Source organism: Podarcis erhardii (assembly GCF_964252035.2).
Source record: "Podarcis erhardii genome assembly, chromosome: 6".
In the NCBI taxonomy this organism is placed as follows: domain Eukaryota; kingdom Metazoa; phylum Chordata; class Lepidosauria; order Squamata; family Lacertidae; genus Podarcis; species Podarcis erhardii.
In genome coordinates this window covers 43,427,271-43,453,288 of record NC_138510.1, presented here as the reverse complement: position 1 = coordinate 43,453,288, position 26,018 = coordinate 43,427,271, and the positions used below count along the sequence as shown (strand labels likewise).

General features: G+C 41.7%; 1 protein-coding gene and 1 long non-coding RNA gene across 9 annotated transcripts in view; one reads left to right on the top strand and one right to left on the bottom strand.

The window, feature by feature from the left end:
• Nucleotides 1-22,524, top strand: part of ATP2B4 (ATPase plasma membrane Ca2+ transporting 4) — a 162,828-nt gene extending 140,304 nt beyond the window's left edge. For 5 of the 8 annotated variants that reach the window (XM_081865330.1, XM_081865326.1, XM_081865328.1 and 2 more), the window contains 4 exons: nucleotides 1,159-1,370; nucleotides 2,547-2,654; nucleotides 3,604-3,786; nucleotides 17,037-22,524. In XM_081865330.1, the coding sequence (XP_081721456.1) occupies nucleotides 1,159-1,370; nucleotides 2,547-2,654; nucleotides 3,604-3,786; nucleotides 17,037-17,342 (809 nt within the window). In that variant the 3' untranslated portion in view covers nucleotides 17,343-22,524. Of the gene's footprint in view, nucleotides 1-1,158; nucleotides 1,371-2,546; nucleotides 2,655-3,603; nucleotides 3,787-8,478; nucleotides 8,678-17,036 lie in introns of all 8 variants that reach the window. The other 3 variants (XM_081865332.1, XM_081865331.1, XM_081865333.1) reach the window with 2 other exon arrangements.
• LOC309343632 lies at nucleotides 9,661-17,030 on the bottom strand. Its single transcript, XR_014157358.1, has 2 exons — nucleotides 14,017-17,030; nucleotides 9,661-13,979 (listed from the first exon to the last, which is right to left on the bottom strand). It is a non-coding gene; the product is annotated as an uncharacterized lncRNA (long non-coding RNA).
• Nucleotides 22,525-26,018: the final 3,494 nt, after the last annotated feature.

Genomic DNA, 26,018 nt, shown 5'->3' with positions numbered 1-26,018 from the left:
CCACGCTCAGTCCCTCATTCCTGCTGTGCCACAGAAAAAACAAGCCAGAGTCTGGGTTGTCATGTCATCTAAACTTATGCTCATGGTTTGAGCAGCAGCCCTTGCACATTGAACCATAGTTTATTTTGAACTATGGTTTGATGCATTTTCTTAGTTCCATGATTAGTGTCTACGTTCCAGTTGGCTGGTGGGGTTTAAGAAGGCTGAAGAGCATGTCCCTTGGCATGCACAGCCAATGAGCTACTGTGTTGCCTCTGTGCACTTCCTTCGTAACTGCAGGTGTTTACAGAATTGCAGCAGGCTCTCTCAGAATGGTGCCACCCCACATGGTTGCTTCTGCAGATGGGCAGTCCCTATCTTTTGATACCCTGTTTTCCTGGAGACACTAATGTCACATTATATTTGTCCCACACTCATGAGGGCTAGAAGCCTAGCTTGGATTTTGGACTTGTTTTTTAATGAAAGGTGAAATTCTCAGGAAAACAGAAATACACAAGCAACAGAAAGTCCCCAAATATGAAAATGTACCAAACAAGCCTATAGAGAACGAAGTGAAAATGGATACACACAATAAGCAATACACATTCTTGATCGAACACCCGTTATTAGCCTGCTTTGCCAAATGAGTCTTTTTCAGACATATCCCAGCAATGTTGAGTTCTTGGGAAGAAATATTTTCAACCGTCTTATTAGGGAATGAATCCAAATTCTTCATATGCATCAACAAAATCCTTTATTGGCCATTAAAACAGTCTAATATTAGGCAAAACAGTGTTCCATTGGGTGTGTATATTGCTTTTTGTCTTATGTATATCAGTGTTTATTCCCTTCTGTATATGGTTCTTCAGTACAGTATAGCATATTTTCATATTTTGGGTCTTCCTGTTGCTTGTGTATTTCTACCTAGGGAGTCTTGCTGCAAGTTGTGCATTATCCTTGAATTCTCTGGAAGCTACTTTGTGTGCTGGAAGAACGAGCCTGTGCTGTTCAGAGAATGAGTTGCTTAATGGCACGCAATATATGTTTGCAGTTAACCCTGGTTTGGGGATTGTGTTCTCTACTGTGTTATATAATCACATCATAATCTCTGGTGTCTGTGTGTAAGGGAAGGATTGTTGTTATTCTTATCATTTTCTCTTCAAATTCTTCTTCTGCTAGGTGAGAAATTTTTTGATATTGACAGTGGCCGGAACGTCCCCCTCCACTCCCCGCCCACTGAACACTACACCATCGTCTTCAACACTTTTGTCATGATGCAACTTTTCAATGAGATCAATGCTCGCAAGATCCATGGTGAGCGGAATGTCTTTGAGGCCATTTTCCGGAACCCCATCTTCTGCTCAGTGGTGCTAGGAACCTTTGTTGCCCAGGTAAATTATATTGGCTAAGGCGGGAAAGGGATCATGAGGAAATGGAGAGAGAAAACTGGAGGCGGAGGGGAGAGACTATGAAAGGGAACACTGTCAGAAGTTGTTGTCTGAAGCATGCTCCTTGACCAAACACCATATAGCTCTTCGTGAGGCTGACCACAGTAAAGCCTTGTATGGGCAATACATCCAGAAGATAAACTGTATATCGAGGAATTAGTGATCTGACAAGACAGGCCTACCTCGCAAGTGTGTGTGAAAACAGAAAAAAGATGATTGGATACGAGAATTATCCACGCAACGGTCACCTCCAGACTTGATTACTATAACTCACTCTTCGTGGGGCTGCCCTTGAGACTGACCCAGAAACTCCAGCGGGTGCAGAATGCTGTGGTGAGACTCCTTATGGGGTCCTCGCCATTGGATCACATTCACCCAGTGCTATACCAGCTGCACTGGCTCCCGGTGGAGTACAGGATCAGGTTTAAGGTGCTGGTTTTAACCTTTAAAGCCCTATAGGGCCTAGTACCCTCATACCTACGGGACCGCCTCTCCTGGTATGTCCCAGGAGGTTAGACTGGCCTCTTGGAGGTCCCAGGCCACAGGGAGGTTAGACTGGCCTCAACCAGAGCCAGGGCTTTTTCGGCTGTGGCTCCGATCTGGTGGAACACTCTGTCACAAGAGACTAGGGCCCTGCGGGATTTGACATCGTTCCGCAGGGCCTGCAAGACAGAGCTGTCCCACCAGGCCTTTGGCCAAGGCACAGTCTGACCCCCTCCTTCTGTAATCCTCACAGAACTCTAACCCAATGGCTGCCATTAATTTGATTTTGAATTGATTTTAAAATGAATTGATTTTTTTCAGTTTTATGATGTGAATAAGCACTTTTCTTATATGATGCAAGAATGGGAGGAAAGGGAGGGTCCCTTGAGTAGGTCTGAAAAATGACTTGAAGCCACCTTCTGTCCTTTGTCCAAAGCACACCCTGCACAAATGTAGCTAACTATAACGTGACATGCAAGTTGTTGTATGTTTTTGTCTAGTAACATGCCATGAGTTACCTGAAGAAAATGTAAAGTGTACTGTTTTGGAAGGTAACAATTCTTTCTGTACCTCCATGGTTCTTTTTTTTTTAACCAAAGCTGATCTGACTATGCTCTTTTTCCTCTTATGCCACAGATCATCATTGTAGAATTTGGTGGGAAGCCCTTCAGCTGTTCTGGACTCACCTTGAGCCAATGGTTCTGGTGTGTTTTCATTGGTGTTGGAGAGCTGCTTTGGGGACAGGTGAGCCTGAACAAGATATGGTCATGTTGTTAAAGGAAGGCTTAGCACCCGCCATACCTCTGAGTTATGGTACACACACATACACACTTTGCAGCTATGTGGGTGCAAAATTTGGTGATGCTGTTAATAGTCCAAAGTGCTTTATGAAGACAAGACTCACCTCCAAAAGCATAGCAATCTTTAAGCTTAGATCAAGGATGGGGAACCTGTGGCTTTCCAGATGTTGTTAAGTCTGCCTCTTTCAATGACCATTCTGGCTGGGACTGATGGGAGCTGGAGTCCAACAACAAGTAGAGAGCCACAGGTTTTCCCAGTCCTGACCTTAGATGTCTAAATTCAAGACCCAGGCTTTAAAGCAGAGAATGGTCAGTTTTGTGCTGCCACAGAACTGAGTGAATTAAGGAGGCATGATTGTCACTTCTATTGCCATGGGGAGTTTTCATTGAGAATAAATTCATCTACATTAGTAACTCTAATTCTGTCATTGGTAAGGAATTCCTTCCTTGGGAAGGAAATGTTATCTACTCCTTTTTACAAACCAGCTTTACATTCTCACCCTCTATTTCTCTCAAGCAAACTGTTGTTGTTCTTCCTTTCTCCCTGGTTTCCTTCCTCTGAAAGTGAAGTCCTTTCAAATGCAATTGCACACATGTGAGGAGTCATTTTATCAATTGCACAGGCTATATGAAAAAAGTTGTTTATTCTGTGAGCCAGGCTGAGGTCCTGAAGCTGTCCAAAAGATTAAACATAAATTAATTAAATAAAGTAATAGATTTTTATTTTTTTAATGCCATGATAGTGCTTAGCACTGCTTGGGATGGCATGACCCAATTGCATGGAAAAATTGTCCAGAGTTATGGTGCTGACCAGATAAGCGTCTGGTTTTTTTGAGACCCCAAATTGTACAAAGCAGGGAGGAATTAACCTTGAGTGTCCTGTATGTCTCTAGTTGATCAGCAGCATTCCAACCAATCAGCTGAAGTTCCTGAAGGAGGCAGGCCATGGCATTAACAAGGAGGATATTAATGATGAGGAGTTCACGGAGGGTCTAGATGAAATCGACCATGCTGAAATGGAGCTGCGGCGAGGACAGATTCTCTGGTTCCGGGGTCTCAACAGAATACAGACTCAGGTACAGTTTTCATTTCTCCTCTGCTAGGGACTTTTGACTGCCTCTATTGGCGAATCATAGCTGTGTCCTCTCCTGCCATAATCAGAGCCCTTCCCAGTAAAATCAGGGCTGCATGCCATGGAAAGGGATGTGCCATTCACACTGTTGGAAGAGTTGGGAATCAATGGCCTGAGCTAGTGGTGTTGATGTACATGCAGCTGAGCAGATGCACTCACCTGGGCTTTTTCTAAGCATCAGTGCTTGCTTCCAAGGCAAGTCTCTGCATGCACAGGAAAAGATGGAGCATTTGATGCCAACCTTCTCTCCCTGCCTCTGTGATGCAATTATTTGCAAACAAAAATAGCAGTCCTGCTGAGCTATTCATGTGATCATTGCTCAAGGTCCCACAGTTTGCCTCCAGATCTTTGCAGCCCCACTAAATATTTGAAAAAGGACAATCCATCTTGCCGTTGATTTACACTAAATCCTTTGCCGCTTTTGCCATGGTCCTTAAAAGTGAACCTGGATAAAGCCATTACTTGTGGAGGACTCCACAAAAGGGAAGAGCAGGCCCTTGTGAAATCAAGGGGAATGTGTTCGCTACCGTTCATGGACTTAGGCTGACAGCACAGCAGAGAGTTTCCTCCTTCTGGAGGAACAAACACAGACCAGGCTGCAGATATTTCTGATGGTAAAAATAAATTCAGCCACTTTATTCAGGGGCAGGTTCCCCTGAAGATTCCAGATGAAGATGAAGTTAACATTAACCATTCCTTGCAGATATATACACAGAGAGACCATGATATTGCAAGAACTTGCATTGGCTTTCCAAGTTCCAGAACCTTTTCTTCATAAGTTATAAAATGTGTTTTGACAACTATTCACCGAAAACAAGGTTACAATAGTTGCACAGACACTGTGACTCCAAGCACATTCTTAGATTCTGGATTCTTCTCAAGGAAGTGGCATTCACAGAACAGAAGTCAGCTGCAGTTCCATGTTTAGCAAAGGTTGCATCCACAATACATCAACTTTCATAAGGTGTAAGGACGGGCTGATTATTAAAAAATACCAGCAGCAACATCCATCTTCTTGAGCTTGTATAACCCAGCCTAGATTGTTGCTTTAAGATATTCTTTTAAGAAGAATATAAGGAAGGTTAGCTCCACTATTGTCTTTCAAATGAAATGGCTCTGACCTCACTTTTTGGGCTGTTTTTGCATATTGGGGTAATTAGTCATCTCAAGGCCTTGCACTATACTAATGAAGCAACCTCATGCAGCCAGCAATCATTACCAGTCTTAGACCCCACCTGCATTTAAATCGGTATCATTCCACTTTAAACAGCCATGGCTTTCCCCAGAGAATTCTGGGAACTGTGTTTCATTAAGGGTGCCGAGGGTTGTTCAAAGACCCTTATTCTCCTCAGAGAGCTACAGTTCGCAGAGTTTTGCAGGATAATGGATTGACTGTAATACCTCTCTGAATATTGTAGCTCTGTTAAGGTAATAGGAGTCTCCTAACAATGCTCACACCCTTCACAGACCACAGTTGCAATATAAAAACACAAAATACATACCATAATAATAAACAAAAACAATAACACACACCCCCACAATATATTTTTTTTAATGGTATGATATTGCTATAAATATATAGGGCAGATGGGATTTTTTTTTTGTCATTACTCTGAGTTCAGTCATGAGAGTTTATTCCTGGGGCCTTCCTAACCACTGGTGACAACTCACTGTTGCATGATAGTTATTACCATTATACTAGAGATGCTGATATAGTGTCGCATATTTTTTATAAATCACTACCCTGGGCTCCTTTGGGAGGAAGGGTGCGATATATGTTTAATAAATACAGATGAGGCGACACTAATTTCACTGCTTTCTTCCTTCTGCCTGCCAGGGGATGCACTAGTATTTAAAAGCCAAATCTAGTGTATGGTGTATCCCAGTAAGCAGGAGAGATTGATGGAGAAGATAGAGCCAAAGGAGGAAGGGACAGAGGGCAAGTTGAGGACTTAGCTTTGTGGAATGGAGGTCCTAAGTTAATGCTCAGCCCTTTCCTTTTCATTGTATGCCTTGAAAAGTCACAGAAATTAGCTATTTGTCCAGTTGCTTGCCTCCATGATAGGAAACCAAGCCCTTGAAGGAGGCAAAATGATCTTGGGTGAATGTCTGCATGAGACCTGGATATGAGTTATATTTTACATGTATTTTACCACTGTGATCTGTGACCACCTGGAATGTGGTTCTTTGTACTGTGCATTGTTTTAAAAATATTGTTTTGATCCGCACACCCAAGTCACATGCAAAGGATGAAATGAAGACCGAACCTACTGAGTTTGCCAAAGGCTGCCTGTGGGCATACAGTTTGACGCAGCATCTAGTTGTTTAAAGTTCTGATGCTGCCTTGTATCAGATGGGCAAGGTCACTGTTGCATGTCACTCACTGCCTAGGATGTTTCACTGTGAGTTCCAAGGAATGCAAAGACCCATCCTGGGTCAGATTGCGCATCACTTGAGGAGAAGTGTCTGTGTTTAGTTGCCTGTGCTGGTCCACAACAAAGTCTTCAGAGGGAGAGCTGTTCAGTATCAGAAGTGCTCCTCTCTGTACTCCAGACATGGCAGATGATGGTAGGTACAACCGGACATAATATGGTATTGCAAAGTTTCCTGAACTGTAAGAAACCCTCATCAAGCCAATAAGGAAGAAGTGACCACGTCCAGTGTGTGAAAGAGCTGTTTCACTGATAGAGTTTTGCATGTTCACTGAATGGACAACGCTGCCTGCTACAGCCAGCACTATGCAAATGTGAGACACCTTGAGTGGTTGTGGGGGTTAATGTGTGATATGTAATGTAGATCTAAGCAAACAAGCCTTGAACCTGGAAACCAAAGCTCCTGGTTATGCAGATTCTCCTGTATCTGTCTTCCTTTGGGAAAACAGTGGGGATTCTTTTTACTGCTTGCATGATTAACCACTGAAACAGTCTGCATCCAGGATACAATAGCCACAGTTCTTCCCTTCTGAGCAAAAGGCATTTCCAGTTGAGATAGAATGACTTGCCAGTGCTTAGAGCAACCGGAAGTTGTACCAGTGCAGCAGCTTTTTCTGCCCTTCCCTTTCCAAAACCAGGAATGATACAAAGAACACTTTCTGCTCTTGTGATACCTCTGCATGCTGCTGTGCCCTTTCTGCTTTGGGATGAATGGACAAGCTGCTGCTGCAATTAATTCCAGCTTGGTTGTTATGTGACTTGTTTCCTAATGTTGGCCAAACAAAATGACCCACTCTGATTCAGGGCCTGGACCTTGGCAATAAGCCTGGCTGGCACACACCACTCCTGGTTAGAGTTTTCTGCTGTTGGCCCTTAGTGTCCCTTAGTGACATTTAGAACCCACCACACATGTCAATGTGCAGGCTGCACTTTTGGGTCATTCAGACTTCGGCCTTCATGCTCCTTCTTCCCGCTGCCTTTATATAAGATTCCCACCACCTGCCGTCTCATCTACACATTTAAAATCAGAAGTGGTTTGACTACACCAGAGGTGGTAAACTTGTGGTCTTGCAGATATTATTGGACTCCCATCAGCCCCAGCCAACATGGCCAGTGGTCAGAGTCATACCTGTTATAGTCAAATGCATGTGATGAAACTTGGGCAACACCTAGGAATAGTGATTTGTAGCAGAGTTGTGGTGTGGTGTGCGTATAAATATGCTTAATAAATTTGTCTCTCCCCTGCCACTTCAGTTACTCTGCAGATGCACATTTATCCTTTGCAAAATGTGTATCTGGAGCTCTGGAGAGGGGGTGGGTAAGTCGCTTTGGGATGAATTGAGGCAGGACAGTAAGAGGCCAGGGAAGAGGTTTTTTAATACTTACCTAACAAATTTATACGCTGCCCATCCATGTAAATAATACAGTGGTACCTCGCAAGACGAATGCCTCACAAGACGAAAAACGCACAAGACGAAAGAGTTTTCCGTTTTTTGAGTCGTTCCGCAAGACGAATTTCCCTATGGGCTTGCTTTGCAAGACGAAATGTCTTGCGAGTTCTTGCGAGTTTGTTTCCTTTTTCTTAAAGCCGCTAAGCCGTTAATAGCCGCTAAGCCGCTAATAGCCGCTAAGCCGCTAATAGCCGTGCTTCGCAAGACGAAAAAACCGCAAGACGAAGAGACTCGCGGAACGGATTAATTTCATCTTGCAAGGCACCACTGTAACAATTCCAGGGCAGGCTACAGGAACCAGGCTTAAAAACAACAACAAAACCAACAGATGGAATATAAACACCAGAATAAAAGTAGGAGTTAGGCTTCCCTCCTGCAATTTCTCCACTACACATTGCTCCATCTCAACACTCCATGGCAACCAATATGTAGATCTGCAAAGTTTCATTATATGCATTTGCACATAACATGTAGTTGGACCCTAAAATACTGCACCTGCTGCAAACACAGGAATAATTGGGGAAGAGAAAGGAGATGGCTGGGAGCTCTTGGCTGAGGGGCTCTACGTTTTGGATGAACTGCTGAAACTGTTTACGGGGATGTCTTGGGTTTTTCCTCTTTCCCCTTCCACTTTGGTTCCTTACTGTTTGTATCTGTATCCTTTGTCTGCCCGGTTTCCCCTTCCAACTCTCCCAGTTCCTTTTCCTCTTTTGAATGTGGGACAAAGCTATCTTACTCTCTGATTCTTTGCAGATGGACGTAGTTTACACATTCCAGACCGGCGCCTCCTCTTTACAGGGAGCCCTCAGGAGACAGCCTTCCATCGTGAGCCAACACCACGATGTAAAAAATGTTTCTAGCCCAACCCATGTAGCTCTTTCCTCCGTCAATTCCACTCCCACCACTTCTGCTGCTGCTGCTGCTGTTGCTGCTGCATCTCCTCCTGCGGGCAGTGAGTGATAGTCTATTCAATGCATGACTTCCTAATAACCACCAAAGGGCACTCGCACAGACCTAACCAAACCTGTTCTCTTTCCCTTTTCTTTTAACCCATAACTTGATTCATGGTTTCTTGTCTTGAGAATTGGGAGGAAGTGCGGGAAAAAGCCATTCTGTTTATATATTATATACAACTTTTTTTAAGCTCTTGCATCTTTTAACTTTTAGTTCTTTCTGGTTCTTTTTTCTGTTTGTTTGTTTGTTTGTTTTTATCTCCTACTCTATTGCAACTTTTTGTCTTTCTCCTCCTTGCAGGACTGAATTATGACTCCCATATTTGGGTACCCAGAAAGTTTGATGCTCTTATTAGGGGGACAGCAGAGGGGAGGGGTAGTTTAGTTATCAGCCACAGCTAAATATAGAGATGGGCAAATGACTCTGTCTTGCTTTCAACAGGAAGTGGTCCTGCTGATATTATTTTCCTCCTACTCTAATCGTATTTTCATAGAATTAGTAGAATTGTAGAGTTGGAAGGTACCATGAGGGTCATCTAGTCCAATGCCCTGCAATGCAGGAATCTTTCACTCAACTTAGGGCTTGAAGCCATGACCCTGAAATTAAGAGTCTCATGCTCTGTCAACTGAGATATTCAGTGATTAATTGAAAGCAGCATTTGCCCTTGAAGGGTTCTGGAAGCCTTAGGCTACAATCTTGTGCACCTTTACTTGGTAATAAGCCTTATTGCACTCAATGGATATTACTGTGGAATAAACATGCTTCAGATTAGGCAGTTAGCACCTGACTCTTATTCAGATCAGGAGAAGGTCTCATGGTAGCAGGCTCAGCACCATCAGTTTCAAGATTTTGTTTGGTTCTGCATCAAGGCCAATATTATCAGGTAGGACTGATAAAGTCTGCTGGTGCTGTTGAGTCCTTAGGCACTTCTGAGAATGATAGATCAGCCCTTCTCTTCTATGCAAACATCTCATTCCTTAAAAAAAAAAAATAGGGGTGCAAATATAATATGTTCTGTCGCCATACAGATGAAGCATAGCATAGATGCTCTTGATTTGGAGGAATATCTTGTAATCAACACTGAGCTATTATTGGGGTGGGATCTCAGTCATCTAAAACCGGGAGCTTGTATTAGCACTCTATAGCATATCATGTAATCTGTGTAAAATCCACAGCCTTTTAGTTTATGTCAGTGTGCCTGCTGGTTCACAGAGACTTCTGTGGGTCTTCTGTTTTAGTTAGACTTCCAAGCCAGACTTAAGTCCTTTATTGAAGCTAAACTTTGTGTTCTGCTTCTACACTGGAATAGACTTTGCCTGTGTGCACAAAATTGGGTGGCTTAGTTGTTTAGAAATTGGATTTCTACAATTGCAGGCATTGGTCCAGTTCACATATTTCAGCAACCCATAAATGATTTCCTATGAATGCACCTTTCTGGGCACGAACCCTGTCTTAGCATTATGTCCAAACCAGGGATTATGGTTTGTTACAAAATATATATATAGTTAATCCAAGAACAAATGTTGGTCTCCCATGGTTTGTTGGGTGTGAAAGAAACCACAATTCCTTGTTCAGATGTAACTCTTAAACCCAGGGATCATGGCTTTTTTTTTCTCCAAGTGAAAGCAAGGAGGAGCAAAGTGACCCAGATTGGTGTGTTTATGGTAAACCAATAATGTGGTGTGTCAAAGAGCACATTAACTTTTCCTGCACAAAGAGATGGCAGGTGTGAAAAGATGGTATACAAAATAATATTTACATAAAACAGTAGTTACTAATTTTTCTCATTCATCTGGGGCAGTCATTTATGTGCTTTGCTGTACTATAAATAATATACATATATTGTCCAGAAAGGTTATGTTTAATACACACACACACACACACAAAAGTCTATGCTTTTAGAGTAGCCTTCCCCAATCTGCTGTTCTCCAAATGTTTTGAACTACAACTCCCATCACACCTGACTGTTGGCCATGCTACCTGAGGCTGATGGGAGCCAGAGTCCCAAACAAAAGTCTGGAGGGCACCAGGTTGGGGAAAGCTGATTTAGAATAATACTTTTGTTGTTGTTGTTTTCCCGTGTTAAGAGGTGCTGTCCAATATTTATTGCTCTCCAGCATTTATTTATTTGCTTGCTTTAATCTCCTTTCTTTTTGACCAATGTTTCAAGGAGGAGAATTTTCCTAATCATTTACATTTTGCACGTAGCCAACATTGACATTTTTATTTTTATGCATACACCAGAGTTTCTGAAGAAGTGCAGCTGTTGCCATTTACTTATCTATATGTGCATCCATGTAATAGTTTATTTAAAAGAATATGCTCAGGTTATATGCATCACATTCAATAAAAGAAGCTGCCAACAGTGGGGTTTTCCCCCAGCACACAAACATTACTTCTTAATTTTTATGTGATTGAAGAGGGCTTGATAGGAAAAGGAAAACGTATCATCTGAGTGGATAGCATGGTTTCTTGTTCTATAACAACTGCATCAAAAACTATCCTTTTCCTTTTTGGACTACCTATGCAGTTTCCTACTTGATTTCTGCTACTCTTTAAAGCTACATCTCTCTCTCACTCTCTCCTTCTTTCTCTTAATACCTGGTGGAAAGTTCTACAGTGTTTAAAGTCACCAGTCCCAAAATGCTGTGTTCGTGAAGGCTGATTGGTTTAGAAAAGGAAGAGCTCATGAGTACATGGAAAGGGGTGGGTGGTGTGTCCATATCTCTATGGTTTGCTTATTGTAGACCGTGTGAAAGGATTCCCGGTTCATTTCGAGAAAGAAGAGGTAAGATTCTAAAGGAACTATGGCTTGCCAAGTGCTCAGAAGGTAGCTAAAGAACATATATCCTATTTCCTTCCACTCGGAAGAAAGAGGGAAATGCTTCTGTTTTCACCCTGTTTGTTAATAACCCAGCCCTGAGCAGACAGCGGCAGAACTGAATCAATTAGCATAGATCACACTAATTGATTGTTCTCTTGGTGATGGATCTGATTATTATATGTGTTACAAAATACAAAACTTCTTTTCAGGAAGCTTTGCCATTAGCCTTTTTCAGTGCTTTTTTCCCTGGGGCTACACAGCGGTACACATACCCCTAAATATTTTGGCCTCATCAAGGGGCAGTATTTCAATATGAGTAGGAAAATGAGAGTACCCCTAAACATTTTTTTAGGGGGAAAAGGCACTGACCTTTTTAGAGGTTCCTATTAGGACCAAAAGGCAGGAAATAAATAATTTGATACATTTTCTACCTGTTCTTCATCTGTAGCATGCACACCTTTGCCATAGGTGAAGTAAAGTACTTTACCCTCTGACATGTACTAGGCCAGTGGTAAAAGATGCAGAATACTTCATTTTAAATATGGAACCCATGAAGGGAGGGAAGGAGGTCTGAAGGTTTGTAAGAACCTTTTATTTTAATGTTTGAAATGGTTAAAGTTAAAATGTAGAAAACTATGTAAAACCAAACAATTTTTTTAAAAAATTAAAAACGTACTAGGCCAGTATCCCAGATTTTTCTATATCAGTTAGTCTACCTACATGAACTGACTGGACAGCCTAATGAAGCTGCGTGAGGATATTTGGTGTGTGTGTTTTTTAAAATAAAAATAAAAATTGAAAGGCAGTCTGAAGTGAAAACTCTTGTCCTTGAGGAATTTTCCTTTCTACTATTATAGAACTACTCAAGCAGGTGGACTCAAATAGACAGCATGTAAAGGCAAACAAATAAAGAAATCCCAATGGCTGTGGATCCTAAATTTATATAGGTTACTGTAATGTTGGCTAAAGTCAGGGCTTTTTTTTTAGTCGGAACTCAGTTCCGGCACCTCTCAGGTGGGCACCATTGCCATTATAAGAGAACAAGGGAGGCGTTCATGATGAGTTCCAGCACCTCTTTTTCTAGAGAAATAGCATTGGCTAAAGTTAACTTTATGATCATTCATTCAAGTTCTTGGATAGAAATGGTTTTTTTTTTCCAACCACTTCTAAAAGGTCATTGTGTCCTCCACCGCCCCATAATATTAAAAAGAAGAGGAGCCTGCATGCAAAATGCATGGGAGTGTTGAGATGAGGTCTTGGTTACAATAACCTATACTCAAAAAGTAATGGAAGTGCAACTGAAACTACAGGAACCAACAGCTTCAACATTCCTGGTTCTGAGTCATCTAATAACTAAAGCCACCATTGACTTTAATTATTCTGGTACTATTGATCAAGCTCTGTGTCATTTTGCTTGTAGCAGTTTTAGTGCCCCCCCCCCCTTTAACCATCAAAAGAGTTAGAGGAGTCCTATTTTTAAGTTTGGCTTCAGCTGCTTGATCCTTGCTATGAGCATGAACATACAAAGAGTCTCCTGGATCAGGCCAATGGCCCGTCTAGTCCAACATCCTGTTTTCACAGTGGCCAACCAGATGCCTGTGGGAAGCCTGCAAGCTGGACACGAGCGCAACAGCTCTCTGCCCACTTGCAGTTCCCAGCAAGTGGTATTCCAAGACATCATTCCTCTAACAGAAGATGTGGAACATAGCTATCCATGGCCTTGCCCTCCATGAATGCTCTCTCACCCATCCAAGTTGGTGGCCATCACTGCTTCCTGTTGGAGCAAGTTCCATAGTTCAACTCTGCGCAGCGCAAGGAAGTGCTTTCTTTTATCTGCCTTCATTCTTCCAACATTCAGTTTCAACAAATGTTCATGAGTTAGGAAGATAGTCTTCTCCACTATGGTGAGATGTACTGTCTTTCTTTTTACATGTCAGGATTTTGTTATATATTTATAGCTCTTTGCCCATGAAACTGACCCAGGTCTGCTTCAGGTGGCAGAGGAGGATAAAAGGCGAGTGTTCCCATAATGAGCAAAGCCAATTCAAGGAGAAGAGGAGCCAAATGTGGCTGATCTCTCAACTGAACCAGTGGAGTGGCCCTGCTAACCTTCTGTTCCTCCCTCTTCTACAAACTGATATATAATGGCTGCTGCCAGGTGATTGTGGGCCTGCCTCCTTTTTCTCTCCCCTTAGTAGCCGAATGGAATGGCTGCTTCAGGTGACCAAAGAACAAAGCCGTCTTACTTTTTAATAGGGTGGTGATGATTATCAGCCATGACAGCAGAATATGTCTCTGGTTGTGTGTTCTTGAGAACAGTCAACAGGTGATGGTTGGCACAGACTATGCCATGCTGCTCCAGCGGAGACTGAATGCTGGATCAGGACTGATTCTACGAGGCAGTTCTTAAAATCAGTTTATACTCAGAGTAGCAATCCTGAGGCCATGACCTTGCTCAGTGGACAGTCTGTCCTTGCTGGTCATTTATTTCCCACAGGGGTTTGTGTACTCACTTTGCACAACAGATAGCATGGTTCAGAGTTACTTGTTGCAAAGTTACTGTGACATTTTGTTGTGATAAGCAAAACATTCAGCTGCAACATAGCACAGAGAACCATTCTGGCAAGACGCAGAACTTTGCAATGAATACAAAATGAAGTTGGCAGCATGAGCAAACACGAGCGGAGTCAACTTGAGTTCCTTTTAGTTCAGAAAGAATGGTAGGGAAACCTGATCCTGGCTGAATAAGGAGGCCAGTCTGAGAAATCTTAATATTCCTCTACCTGCATAGAACATCTCTAATATTTGAACTCAGTGCAGATCAAACTGCTTTTGATTTTGTCAGGAGTCATTCAGTTCATTAAAATAAAAAAAGGTTGGAGTATCACCTTCCATTTGTTGGCAGCAACAAAATTCATGAAGGTCAACAAATGCCTCTTCAGGTGTTCAAAGTAATATGTGAGGAGTCAAACCAGATGAGGGTGCACAGAACCCAGAACCAACACCTCTGTGTACCAGCCCTGCCCTGCCCTCTCCTCTCTTTTGCATAGTTAGTGCAGGGGTTGAGCAGAATGCAGTTAGACTGCTCCCCATGACTGGGCATCCTGTACAGTAGGAGTTCCTTATCAGAGAGAGGATTTCCACTGCATTCAGCTCAACTCTGTTAGAACTGCCCTTTAGATCTTTGGCACCAAACACATGGTCAAGAGAAGAGGTGGTGTGAGGGGTGCATGCACACCTATTTCAAATGCCTAAAGAGGGGCTAGCATCTTGAGACGAACTGGGACATAGGAAACAATTTGGTTCAAAGGTGCCATGTAGCTAGGCTCAGGGCAGCATATTTCCCAGCCATATTTTGTGTGCTGACCCCTCCTTCCCCTCAGCAAAGTGCAATAGAGAAATAGCAATATGCAATGGCGAAGCATCATATGGGAGGACGGTGTTGAAAACTCCTGCAAATGCCTTTCCCACCACAGCTATATCTCAATCAGGTATTTCATTAAGCAGAGGTGCAGAACCCTGGCTGTGGGCCAGGGTGAGTTCTACCTGTTGTACCTCCATTAGAGCCTGCCCCTTCCTGGCACCAGTTAGGAGAGGAGAAGCAACAAGCAGTATTTCAGTACACAAAGCATTCAGGTATGCATAGCTCCAACCACAGTTCGAGTTGCATTACCTCCTGTTGTATAGACCTCTCACACATGTAAGATGTATTAATTCAGTGGTCTACGACAAATGTTTGAGAACACTCTACAAAGCTCCCCCCCCCCTTTCATAGTGTAAAAACTTCCTTTATTTAGAGATCCGATGGTGAGAACCGGAAGCATAACCTACATGTTAATAGCAGATAAATGTTGCTTCCATTGCATTCAAAGTTACAAACAACTGTATTTAAAAGAGGGAGTGGGGATTCCTCCCCCTGGTTGATAAATAGGTAGTTCTTTGGACCTGTTATTAATTAGAATGTTTTTTTTAAGGTACTAATTGTGAGCTATCTCTGCATAAAATACAAATTACATTGTGATATATTATACTGTTGGGATGCATTTTATGCATTATGCTTTGCGGAAAGTAATATACTTATTCATATTTCATACCTATATGATTAGACTAGGGAACAGCAAGTTCTGATCATCACACTTCCATGTTTGTGTTGGTTTGTCTGGGTAAGCGTGACTTTCACAAAAATATGCTTCATCCTGTAAAGGGAAGATGTCTCAACTCCATTGTTCTGGAAATGTGATTTGCACTTTACTCATGTGACCGAGCAAACTGTGATTGAAATGGGAATTGGAGGGATAGGAATGCCCTGAGTTTGAGTCAGATTTTCTAAGCAGCCAAAGGAAATTAGCATTGACATTTCGCTACCAAATGTGCTTAGAGCTACAGACATTGCTGTTAAAGAGCCTAATTTGTAGAAGCCTAATTTCTTAGCTATGTTTGGGAGTCGAAAGCTCAGTTTTTCTTTCTTACCAAGACTCTCTGCACCAGAAAAGTCAGCTGGAGAAGAGATAGTCTAGTCTGTGATCAGCCAAAATTGCCCATATGGCTACACGCTGAATGTCCTTTCCTTGGGCTTTTTTTTTTTTTTTGTGGGGGAGTTTCCACAAACCAAGAACACTGAACCGGCTCCTGTACTGAGCAGCTGGATGCTAGCGAAGCATGGACAGGGGAACCGTGGCCCTCCAGCCATTGCTGAACTCATAACTCTCATGAGCCCCATCCAGCAGAGCCAATAGTTAGGAATGGTGGGAGTTGTAGTCCAATAGCATTTGGAGGGCCACAGTTCCCCACGCCTTCAGAGCTAGGTCTGCAGTTAGTAATCGCTGCCAACTGCAAAGCACACTGGTTCATAAGATGGTTCTGGAGCTCCTGCACCAGGTTAACTCTTGCATGCGCACTGGTACATTAATCATCGGCATTCTGCTTGGATTTGCTGCAGTACACGGTCTTGATCAATTTTTTGGTGTTTGTTTGTGGGAGAGAGACACATTCAGCTAATTAATCTTTATAGGTTTGGAAATTTAAAAGTGACACCATCGCTTCCCTGCCTAATTTCACCTTGAAGCAAATCACACTTTGCAAGAGTACATGTCTTAACTTGCCACTTTGAGCTGTTTTATTGGGGGTATTTGTTGTTGCTGCTGCTGAACACATAGACACACATTTGAGAATGGTTGTGCTTTGAATGTCCATGCATTTCAAAGCTATTGTCTTAGAAATGTTACATGTCTTTTCTTGCAGCTCCTGAAGCGTCCTCATAGTTGGTTGCCCCATCACACGCATAGTGCCTGACCTTTGACCCATGTGGCCATTCTGGTTCTCCATAGGTCCTCTTTTTAAGATTGATTTTAGCCTTTTTTTTGTTGAAAACTACTATTGTTGTTGTTGCTGCTGCCGCTGCTGTTCTTGTTTTTCATTATACCTGTTGAGTTCTTCTTCCCCCTGAAGTCCTGAAGAGCTCTCTCTGGCCACCGCTCACTTTTGTGTTTTTGCTTGTTTGTCTGTTTTACTCCCCAATCCCTCTTTGATACAGATCAAAGTGGTGAATGCGTTCCGTAGCTCCTTGTATGAAGGCCTCGAAAAACCCGAATCCAGAAGCTCCATTCATAACTTCATGACTCACCCAGAGTTCATCCTGGAGGAAGACGAGCCTCGGACCCCATTCCTTGATGGCACTGACGAAGACCCAGAAGCTGAAGAACTCAAAAAGCAAAGTGAGGAGAGCCCAGGCGAGTCCTCACCCCTCAACAAAAATAACAATGCAGTGGACAGCGATACAGCTGAGGACACCATTCCGGAGCCAGAAAGCCCTTTACACAGCTTGGAAACATCAGTTTGACCTCTGAACTTTGATCCTCTTTCTCCCCACCCTCCGCCCCCTCCATGCAACTTAGGCCCCAACATCTGACCATACACTGCAGCCACTTCCTGTTAAGTGCTAATACATATATGCCTATTTCCTCCCTCTCTCCCTCCTCCACCCCCATTTATGATTATTTAGCCGCAGGAACCACAGTACCACATGGCTAGAGATTTGCTTCTCAACCATTATTTGAGAGAGTTTCTCAAGAGAGAAACTGCCAGCTTTGATACGTCTTGTTCCTTCAAGTTGGGTTCCGTGTGTCTGTAACAGTCACTTTCCCTTGTTGTTGAAGTTGCATGCGTGAAGAAACAAGGTTCAGATTCTCTTAAAGCAGCTGTGTGTACAACATCAGATGGTGCAGTTGTGGGGATAGCTCTATTTTATGTGCAGAATCTGAATCTTAGATGCCTCCCTGTGCCCTTGGGGAGAAGGGATGGGCACTAAGAGGATGCCATTATTAGAGGGGGATCTGAATCAGGTATTGGACATGAAAGTGAACCCAGTCTTCCATTGGGGGGAGGGGAGAGGGAATGGTACCTGATTTTTACCATTTTTCTGTTTGTGTATTCTCTCTCTCTCTGTTTCCGTGGTGGTATCAATCACCAGAGATAAGAGTGACTTTTAAAGTCTTAAAAATGTCTTGTAAACAATGTGGCTTGAAGAAGGCCAAGCAACAAGGAGTTATGAGAGCACCATTTTCTCTGAGAGAATGAAACATGGCCTCTGGGGGAAATGAGTTGTATATGAATTAAGAGCAGATCACATAGGCACTCTGTGTTAGCTGAGGTGATTTCTGTTCAATTTGACTTTAGGGTTTTACTATTTTGACTCTCAGATTAATGAAGTCATTGGCCCTATAAGGTCAACATCCCAATTCCACGCCTGATAATAATAATAAATGATCCCAAATAACGTTGCATAAGTCCAGACCATGGTCGCTGTATACTTTCAGAAGCCTTATTATGGGAAGAGGGGTAGCTCCTCAGACAGTGCAAAATGTAAAGAAGTTGGGCCAGACCAGCTCTAGTAATGAGCTATTACTACAGCTTCTCTTGCATTTTGTGTGTTGAAGAGTTAACAGTGTAACAGGAATGTAAATGCCTTTGTGAAATTGCAAATGACTTGGTGCTATGGAGTTGGGCCTAGTTACATCACAAAGCACCTTCCTCAGTTATAATTTGAATGAGGCATAGCAATACGGCTTCTCCACATTTCTCATTAGGAGTGCCTTCCCTTTTCATTTCACTGAAACCGGCCTGCATCCTTTCCCCAAAATTTATGTTGTGGCTTAAGCTGCCTAAAAATAATAATATTTTTTTAAAAAAAAATGCTGGAGAAGGTAAATCAGCTCTTGCATTGAACGAGGGTGGCGTCATCCTCATCTTAGCACACATCTCCTAGTATTAAGATGCTGGTTGGGCGACAGCCTTGCAGTGCGTAGCCATATGGGGCACTTGCTGAAACTCTTCAGAGCATATCTCAGTGAGGGCCAGTTTGTATGAGAGAGAGAGAATGTAAAGCATGGGCATCCACAGTTTTAAAAACCGAGGGCAAAACTTGGTGTGATGGGTCACCACAGAATGCTTAACCTGGGAAGTGCTGCCTGGAAGCAAAGAGAGAGCCTAGTTGCTTGTAGCTGTATCTCCTTTCTGGCCATCATCCCGACGTTCAAAAGTGTACAGCTTTCCTTTGGAAGAACGCACAGCAGAAACTCCTGTGCCTTGTCTAAGCACTGCCCAAAGCACCGCCTGCCACGTGGGGAGACGGTACTTTGCCAAGAGATAAGTGTTCCTTAAAGAAACAAGCAAAATGAAACTTAATTGAGTGTTTTGGTTTCATTTTTAAACTCAAAACCCCTTCGCCTTGCAGGTTGATTCCTGAATTCCATTGCAAGTTTGAGGTAGACCTGTGAAAACCCCTTCTCAGTAGATCTTCTGTTCCAATGCTGGTGTAAAGAGGACTTCAGTGCTAGGCGCAAGGAGCTGCTAATATCTCGGGGGGGTGGGGTGGGGTGGGGAGAAATAACCATCAGTGACCATCTTAATTGCAAATAAGGCACCATTCCATCCCCACAACCCTTGTTTTCCTTCCAGATAAATTCACTTCCATTCATCCGAACATCGGGAGGAATTTAAAGAGGGAAACTGCCATCTCTTGCTGCGTGACCTATCAAACAAGACTAAGAAAAACTTTTCTTTAGTTACGTTCTAAAGATTACATTGCTTCAAAGGTCATTTTTCTATTTTAAAAACTTGCAAAAAAAAAAGAAGTGGTGTTATGCGCTTGCATAAATATTTGTGGGAGGGGATACTGATAATTTTTTTGCTGTTGTTTCTTTGATATTTTTCCTTACCTCAAACATGTTTTGGAAGAAGAAAACGTGGCCCTCACAAAGTCACTCCCAGAGATCTGTAATTGACCGGTGTGGTGAGGGGGTCTGGCCTACATTTTAGTCCATTGTTTTTCTTTTTGTGTGTCTAGCTTCCTCGGGAGGGAGGGGCAGGTGGGGAAATAATTATATAAATATTATGCAAAAAATATATAGTTTTCTTTAGATCAGAAACAGATATTTTTAAGTCAGCCATATGTATTTTGTTTAAAGGAAACAGAACTGCTGAGTTATGTCACTGCAGTGGAATGTAGTCACATGGCTGGCGGTTGGAATTTAGTGATGGGCCAGACTCCAGTCGGCTTCCTTTTCTCTGAACAGCCATCTTTGTACTTAAAAAAAAAGAAATCAGTTGTGTTATACAGAAATGTTTTTTATATAAATTATGTTGATATGGCTGGTTGCTTAAAGTATAAGTGTTTATTGTGCATAACATTCTTAATGTAAAATAGGTTGGGTTTTAGTTTTTTCTTTCTTTCCTATTTTAGTTTCATTGATATAACTGGCAGCAGTTGGCTGGCTTAAGTTATTCAGGAACTATAAAAACAAACAAAACATGTGGCCGAGAAAGAGTGCTGAAGATATGAGGCACGAGCCCCAATCCACAGTCATGTAGGAATACACACACACACACACACACACACACACACACACACACACACCCCAAAATGAATGGCCAGCATTTTGGGCTTCCACGGCACGGATCACCTGCTTGGGGGATGGAGGGGCAAGGGAGACCACTACCACCACCTCCCCAAACAGTTGAACAGCACTGCCAAAGGTAGACTGCACCAGCCACCTCTTAGCGGAAAGATAAGTAAAACCAGTTCAACAAAGATCAGCACCTGGTGCAGGGCTGCTGTTGTTTTAAGTCCACAAGACATCCTTTTATGTGCATTTAGATAGCATCCATGTAAGGCAATCCACGCACCGAAGCCTAGCTCTGTGTATGATCTGCCTTTCGGGGATGGGGATAGATTGCAATTTCTCTGAAACATACCATGAAGGGCGGGAAGATATTTGCTGCCAATCGAGTGATCCTTGGGGGGGGTGGGGATAATTCAAGGTTGTGCCATGCCAGACAGGAAATGAGGTAATATCCTGTGATGTGTGTTACTTTGCCTTGGAATGCTGTGTTGTTGTTGTTTTATAAGAGAGAAACAAGAAACCCTGGACATAATTTTGCATCCATTTCTTAATCGTAGGAATTTATTCTCTTTTTGTTAAATAAATTGGCAGATTGGTACCAAAGACATTACATCACTTCCTGTGTGCAATGAAGACTATCCATTTTTAGGAGTTAGAATTATGTAATTGATTATTTTTATTGAGTCGCACAGGGATCTGACTTAATTTTTTTCAAAAGTTTTGTGCAATAAGTTTTAAGATAATATTATTTTAAAACACAAAAAGACAACTACAGAAGGAAAACAAATCTAATTGTAATTTTAGCCATGGGCAGTCATGAGCAGACATCAGTCTTGCTTAAGGGCAAATTTTCAATGATTACTAGAATTCTCTGCCTGTGTTTTCACTTGCCTCTTCTCTTCGAAATCAACACAAGGCTCTATGGTGATGGAGCTGAAGTCCACTGAAGACTCCTAATGCCTTTAATTTTAAATGGCCCACATCCCAAGATCCCCTTCATCCACCGAGAGGATCTGTGTCCACTTTATAGCATCTCCCCCTCTCCATCCCGGTCTACTCTTCCTTTTGGTTGAGGTTAAGACAAATGCTTGGCTGCAAGCCTGATCACAGCCACAGTTTTAAAGAGGAGCAAGGAGGTCTTGGAAGCCTAATGCCAACCATCATCTTCTCTTCACACCTGCTCGAGAGGTCACCGGTCAAGGTTAACTCTGGACAAGGGCTCTTCTTCCTCAGCAGAGCACCTTGATGAGTGAAGGACAAGCTGCCTGCACCACTGAGGAGAGAATATGGCTACGATGAGAACTCTCTCTCTTTGTCTTGTCCACTCTGCCTTTAGTACACCTTCAATCGTATATTGGAAGCAATGTAGCTTCCACGTCGGTCCTTCTCACACTCTCTGCAGTCATGGTAATAACCCTACTAACCAAAAGGGGCAAAATCTGCAAATTCATGTGCCCTTTGATGAACCCATGGCTAAGACTACTTGTTTGTTTTTTTCTGCCCATGAATAAATATATATACAGTATTGGAATAGATATTTGTGTATATATTTATTTGAATGAAAAGGCTTTTCTAAAGAAGCATGCAGATTAGAATTTACGTTTTTTCCCCTTTTTTCCAGTAACTAGTATAATAAGCACTGGTATTTTTGTATAAAAAAAGAAAAAAAGACAAAACAAAAGACTGAATATTATGTGGTATGCATGACATAAACAAATGGTGGTTTCAAAGCAATATGTACCCTGATGTGTTTGCCATATTCTAGAGTCCAGCTTAAAGTGCACCTGATCTGTAATTGCATTTTGATATTATTTAATCTCTATGTACAATGTTTTGCATGTATTTATATGGTTCTTGGGAAGAATTTTTTGTTTTGTTTGGGGGGAGGGGTAAGGAGGGAGGGATTGGAATGATTGACAATGAGCTTCTTCCAGAACATTTGAAACTCCAAGCAGAGGTAATGCTGATTTGAACCATGATGGGGAAATCAAGCCAATTTTTTTTTCAAAGGTGCAACAGGCGGGGAAAGGGATAAAAGTTTTGAACTAATAAAGCATTTTTTGCTGTTGAGCAAAAACAGTGCGTGAGTGCGTTGAGAGAATAAACTGTGCCCACTTGTAACCGTGATGTCTTCAATATATGTCCCACCAGTTTTTGAAGTCACTGATCATCTACTGAAGCTGAGATGAAGGAGAACCTGAAGGAATGTAAAAGTTTGGCTTGGAACAAAATTGTAGTGTGAAAATAGTTTTTAAAAAATATATATAACTAAAATTGATGTGACGTTTTCAATATCCAGTGTGCACAGCTGCACAAAACCTCTGCCACTTCTGTCACCTCTTTGCAAGGTCCAGAAAGAGCCATCAAATACTAGCCAATGCAGCATGCCAGCACAGAGAGAAATCCAAATGATAATTTATTTCAATGGGCGAAAGGCAGCATGCAGTGCTTTGCAAATGGTGGATTTTTAATCACAAGCCCACAAAGGTGGAGAAACAACATGGATAATAAATGTTCTTAACACAAGGCAGCAACTTCCTCCAGTTACAGCAGTTAAGATCTGTAAACAAATAATAAATCAATGTTATTTCTAGCATTTCTTCTCCTTTCCAAGAAAGTACCACAGGAGCAAAAATATAATGCTCCATTTCAGTAGGTTTGTTGAGTGTAAGATGAAAAGATCAGTTCATATATTACACTTGTGGTTTGAGCACTTTGAAAGCATGTTCTTGAATCAGGCATTGAATGAGCTATATACATGCACTTATCACACCCTATGTTTCATCATAAACAACTTGGCAAAAAGTGTTCTGATCATTCTCCTTGAGCCACAATACATTTTCATGATGCACATATGGTGAAATAAATGTATGTCCTTCAACTTCCATGGGGTACCTGCTAAAAGTGGGGTGTCTAAAACAATCCGCACCGTTCAGCAAAATGAGATGCAAAATGTCTTCAGTCTATGAAGGGTATTGTGCTCCACCACATTTCTTTAATAGGAAGAATAAAAAATCTCTATTACAGCAAACATTTGCAACTTTAACATCTTGCTTTTCTTCCCTCCTCTCTATACATGACAGCTGAGTAGTAACTCCAATTCTGCCATTAAATTCATTGGGACTTGCTTCCAGCTAAGTGATTGTGGGATTGCAGCTATACTCCCCTTCAGTGTAAGCAGGATTACTTCATAGTGCAGTGCAATGGTTCAACAATGCAGCTAATCCTTATAGGTTAGTAGCAAAAGAAGCCCCCACATTTCCAAACCTAACTAGTGAGACAGGATATAAATGTTGTTTTTTTTTAAATAATAATTTATTGCATTTTACACAAAATGACACAAAAAAGAAAACAAATTTCCATAGACATTACAAAAAAAGGAAAGAAAAACATGAAAAACATAAACAAAAAAGGAAAGAAAAAAGAAATTTTAGCATAAAAATAAAAGCTCACTGTTCAATTGTAACCTTCAAAACCTTATTTTCCTTACTTCCACCCGCCTCCCGATCTTGTATTCTATGTAATAAGTAGTTCAGCAAGATCATTCTTTATTCATTTTCATTCTTTGTCCCTCCCTTTGTACTCTTATTTAACTCAATCACTAGAACCCCTTCTTTTACTTTTCAAAGTCCTCAACATTCAAAAGTTTTACAGTATTTTTGTAGATAAACTTTAAACTTCTTCCAGTCCTCTTCCACCTGCTCTTCTCCTTGATCTCGAATTCTGCCGGTCATTTCAGCCAGTTCCATATAGTCTATTACTTGCATCTGCCATTCTTCCAGAGTGGGTAGATCTTGCGTCTTCCAATGCTTTGCAATGAGTACTCTTGCTGCTGCTGTAGCATACATAAAAAAGGTTCTGTCCTTCTTTGGCACCAATTGGCCGACCATACCCAGGAGAAAGGCCTCTGGTTTCTTCAAGAAGGTATACTTAAATACCTTTTTCAGTTCATTATATATCATCTCCCAGAAAGCCTTAATCCTTGGGCACGCCCACCAAAGGTGAAAGAATGTCCCTTCAGTTTCTTTACATTTCCAACATTTATTATCGAGCAAGTGGTAAATTTTTGCAAGTTTGACTGGGGTCATGTACCACCTGTATATCATTTTCATAATATTCTCTCTTAAGGCATTACATGCCATGAATTTCATGCCGGTGGTCCACAACTGTTCCCAGTCAACAAACATAATATTATGACCAACATCTTGTGCCCATTTTATCATAGCCGATTTTACCGTTTCATCCTCAGTATTCCATTTCAACAGCAGATTATACATTCTCGACAATATCTTAGCATTGGGTTCTAACAATTCTGTTTCCAACTTTGATTTTTCCACCTGGAAACCGATTTTCCTGTCCAAATGATAGGCCTCTCTTACTTGAAAGTAATGTAACCAATCTCGCACCTTATCCTTAAGTTTCTCATAACTCTGCAATTTCACTTTGTCTCCCTCCTGCTCCAAAATTTCCCAATATTTTGGCCAATTAGATTCCATATTAAGCTTTTTCAGGGCCTTTGCTTCCATAGGTGAAAGCCACCTTGGAGTTTTGTTTTCCAATAAATCTTTATATTTCATCCGGACATTAAACAATGCTTTCCTGACAATATGGTTTTTAAATGCTTTATACACTTTAGCCTTACCATACCACAGATATGCATGCCACCCAAAAACATTATCATATCCTTCCAAATCTAAAATGTCTGTGTCTTCAAGAAGTAGCCAATCCTTCAACCAGCAGAAAGCTGCTGCTTCATAATATAACTTAAAGTCCGGCAGGGCAAACCCCCCTCTTTCCTTTGCATCAGTAAGAATTTTATATTTTATTCTGGGCTTTTTGCCCTGCCAGACAAATCTAGAAATTTCTTTTTGCCACTTCTCGAAGCAGTCCATTTTGTCAATGATTTGTAACGTCTGAAACAGAAACAACATTCTTGGCAATACATTCATTTTAATAACAGCAATTCTACCCAGTAAGGAAAGCTTCAAATTTGTCAGGATATAAATGTTTTAAGAATCCAGTCTGCACCCTGCTCATGCTGGAAGAGGGAGTGAATTCTGCATCTAGGAGAATTGTGCTCTGAAAGGGCAAGATTCAGTGGATCAGGCAAGCTAGAAAACTTGTCTGTTTCGCTTAATTTGTATTTTATGATCAAACATTTTTCATCCCAAAAATATTGTTGGAAGCAAATCCCCCAGTTTATTCCAAAACACATTTCTTAAGTCGACATTCTGTGTAGATAATGGAGGGGGCTTTGATCAAAAGCTCTCCATTTGGATAAGGAACAACTGCAAAAAGTTTATTTTGTTTCTAATAGTGACCTAGACGTGAAAGTTGAGCAGGTGTTTCTCCTTTAATCGCCTTACCGCGACAGGAGGCAGCACCTTCTCAAATTCAGTTTCTTGAATGAGGGAACTGAAGCCTTGCTCCTATATTAAGTCTGGGAAATTATAATAATCCTGCTACTTTCCAATTTGTTGGTGGTTCCTGCTTACCAAGCGCCATTCTTGAGGTTTCTCAGCAGTGTGATTTAAATGAGACTCTGGATGTGTGAGAAAAGCCCTTGCCTATGCAGGGCTTTGCATAGCTTGTTGGCCTATTGAAAGCAGTTCTCT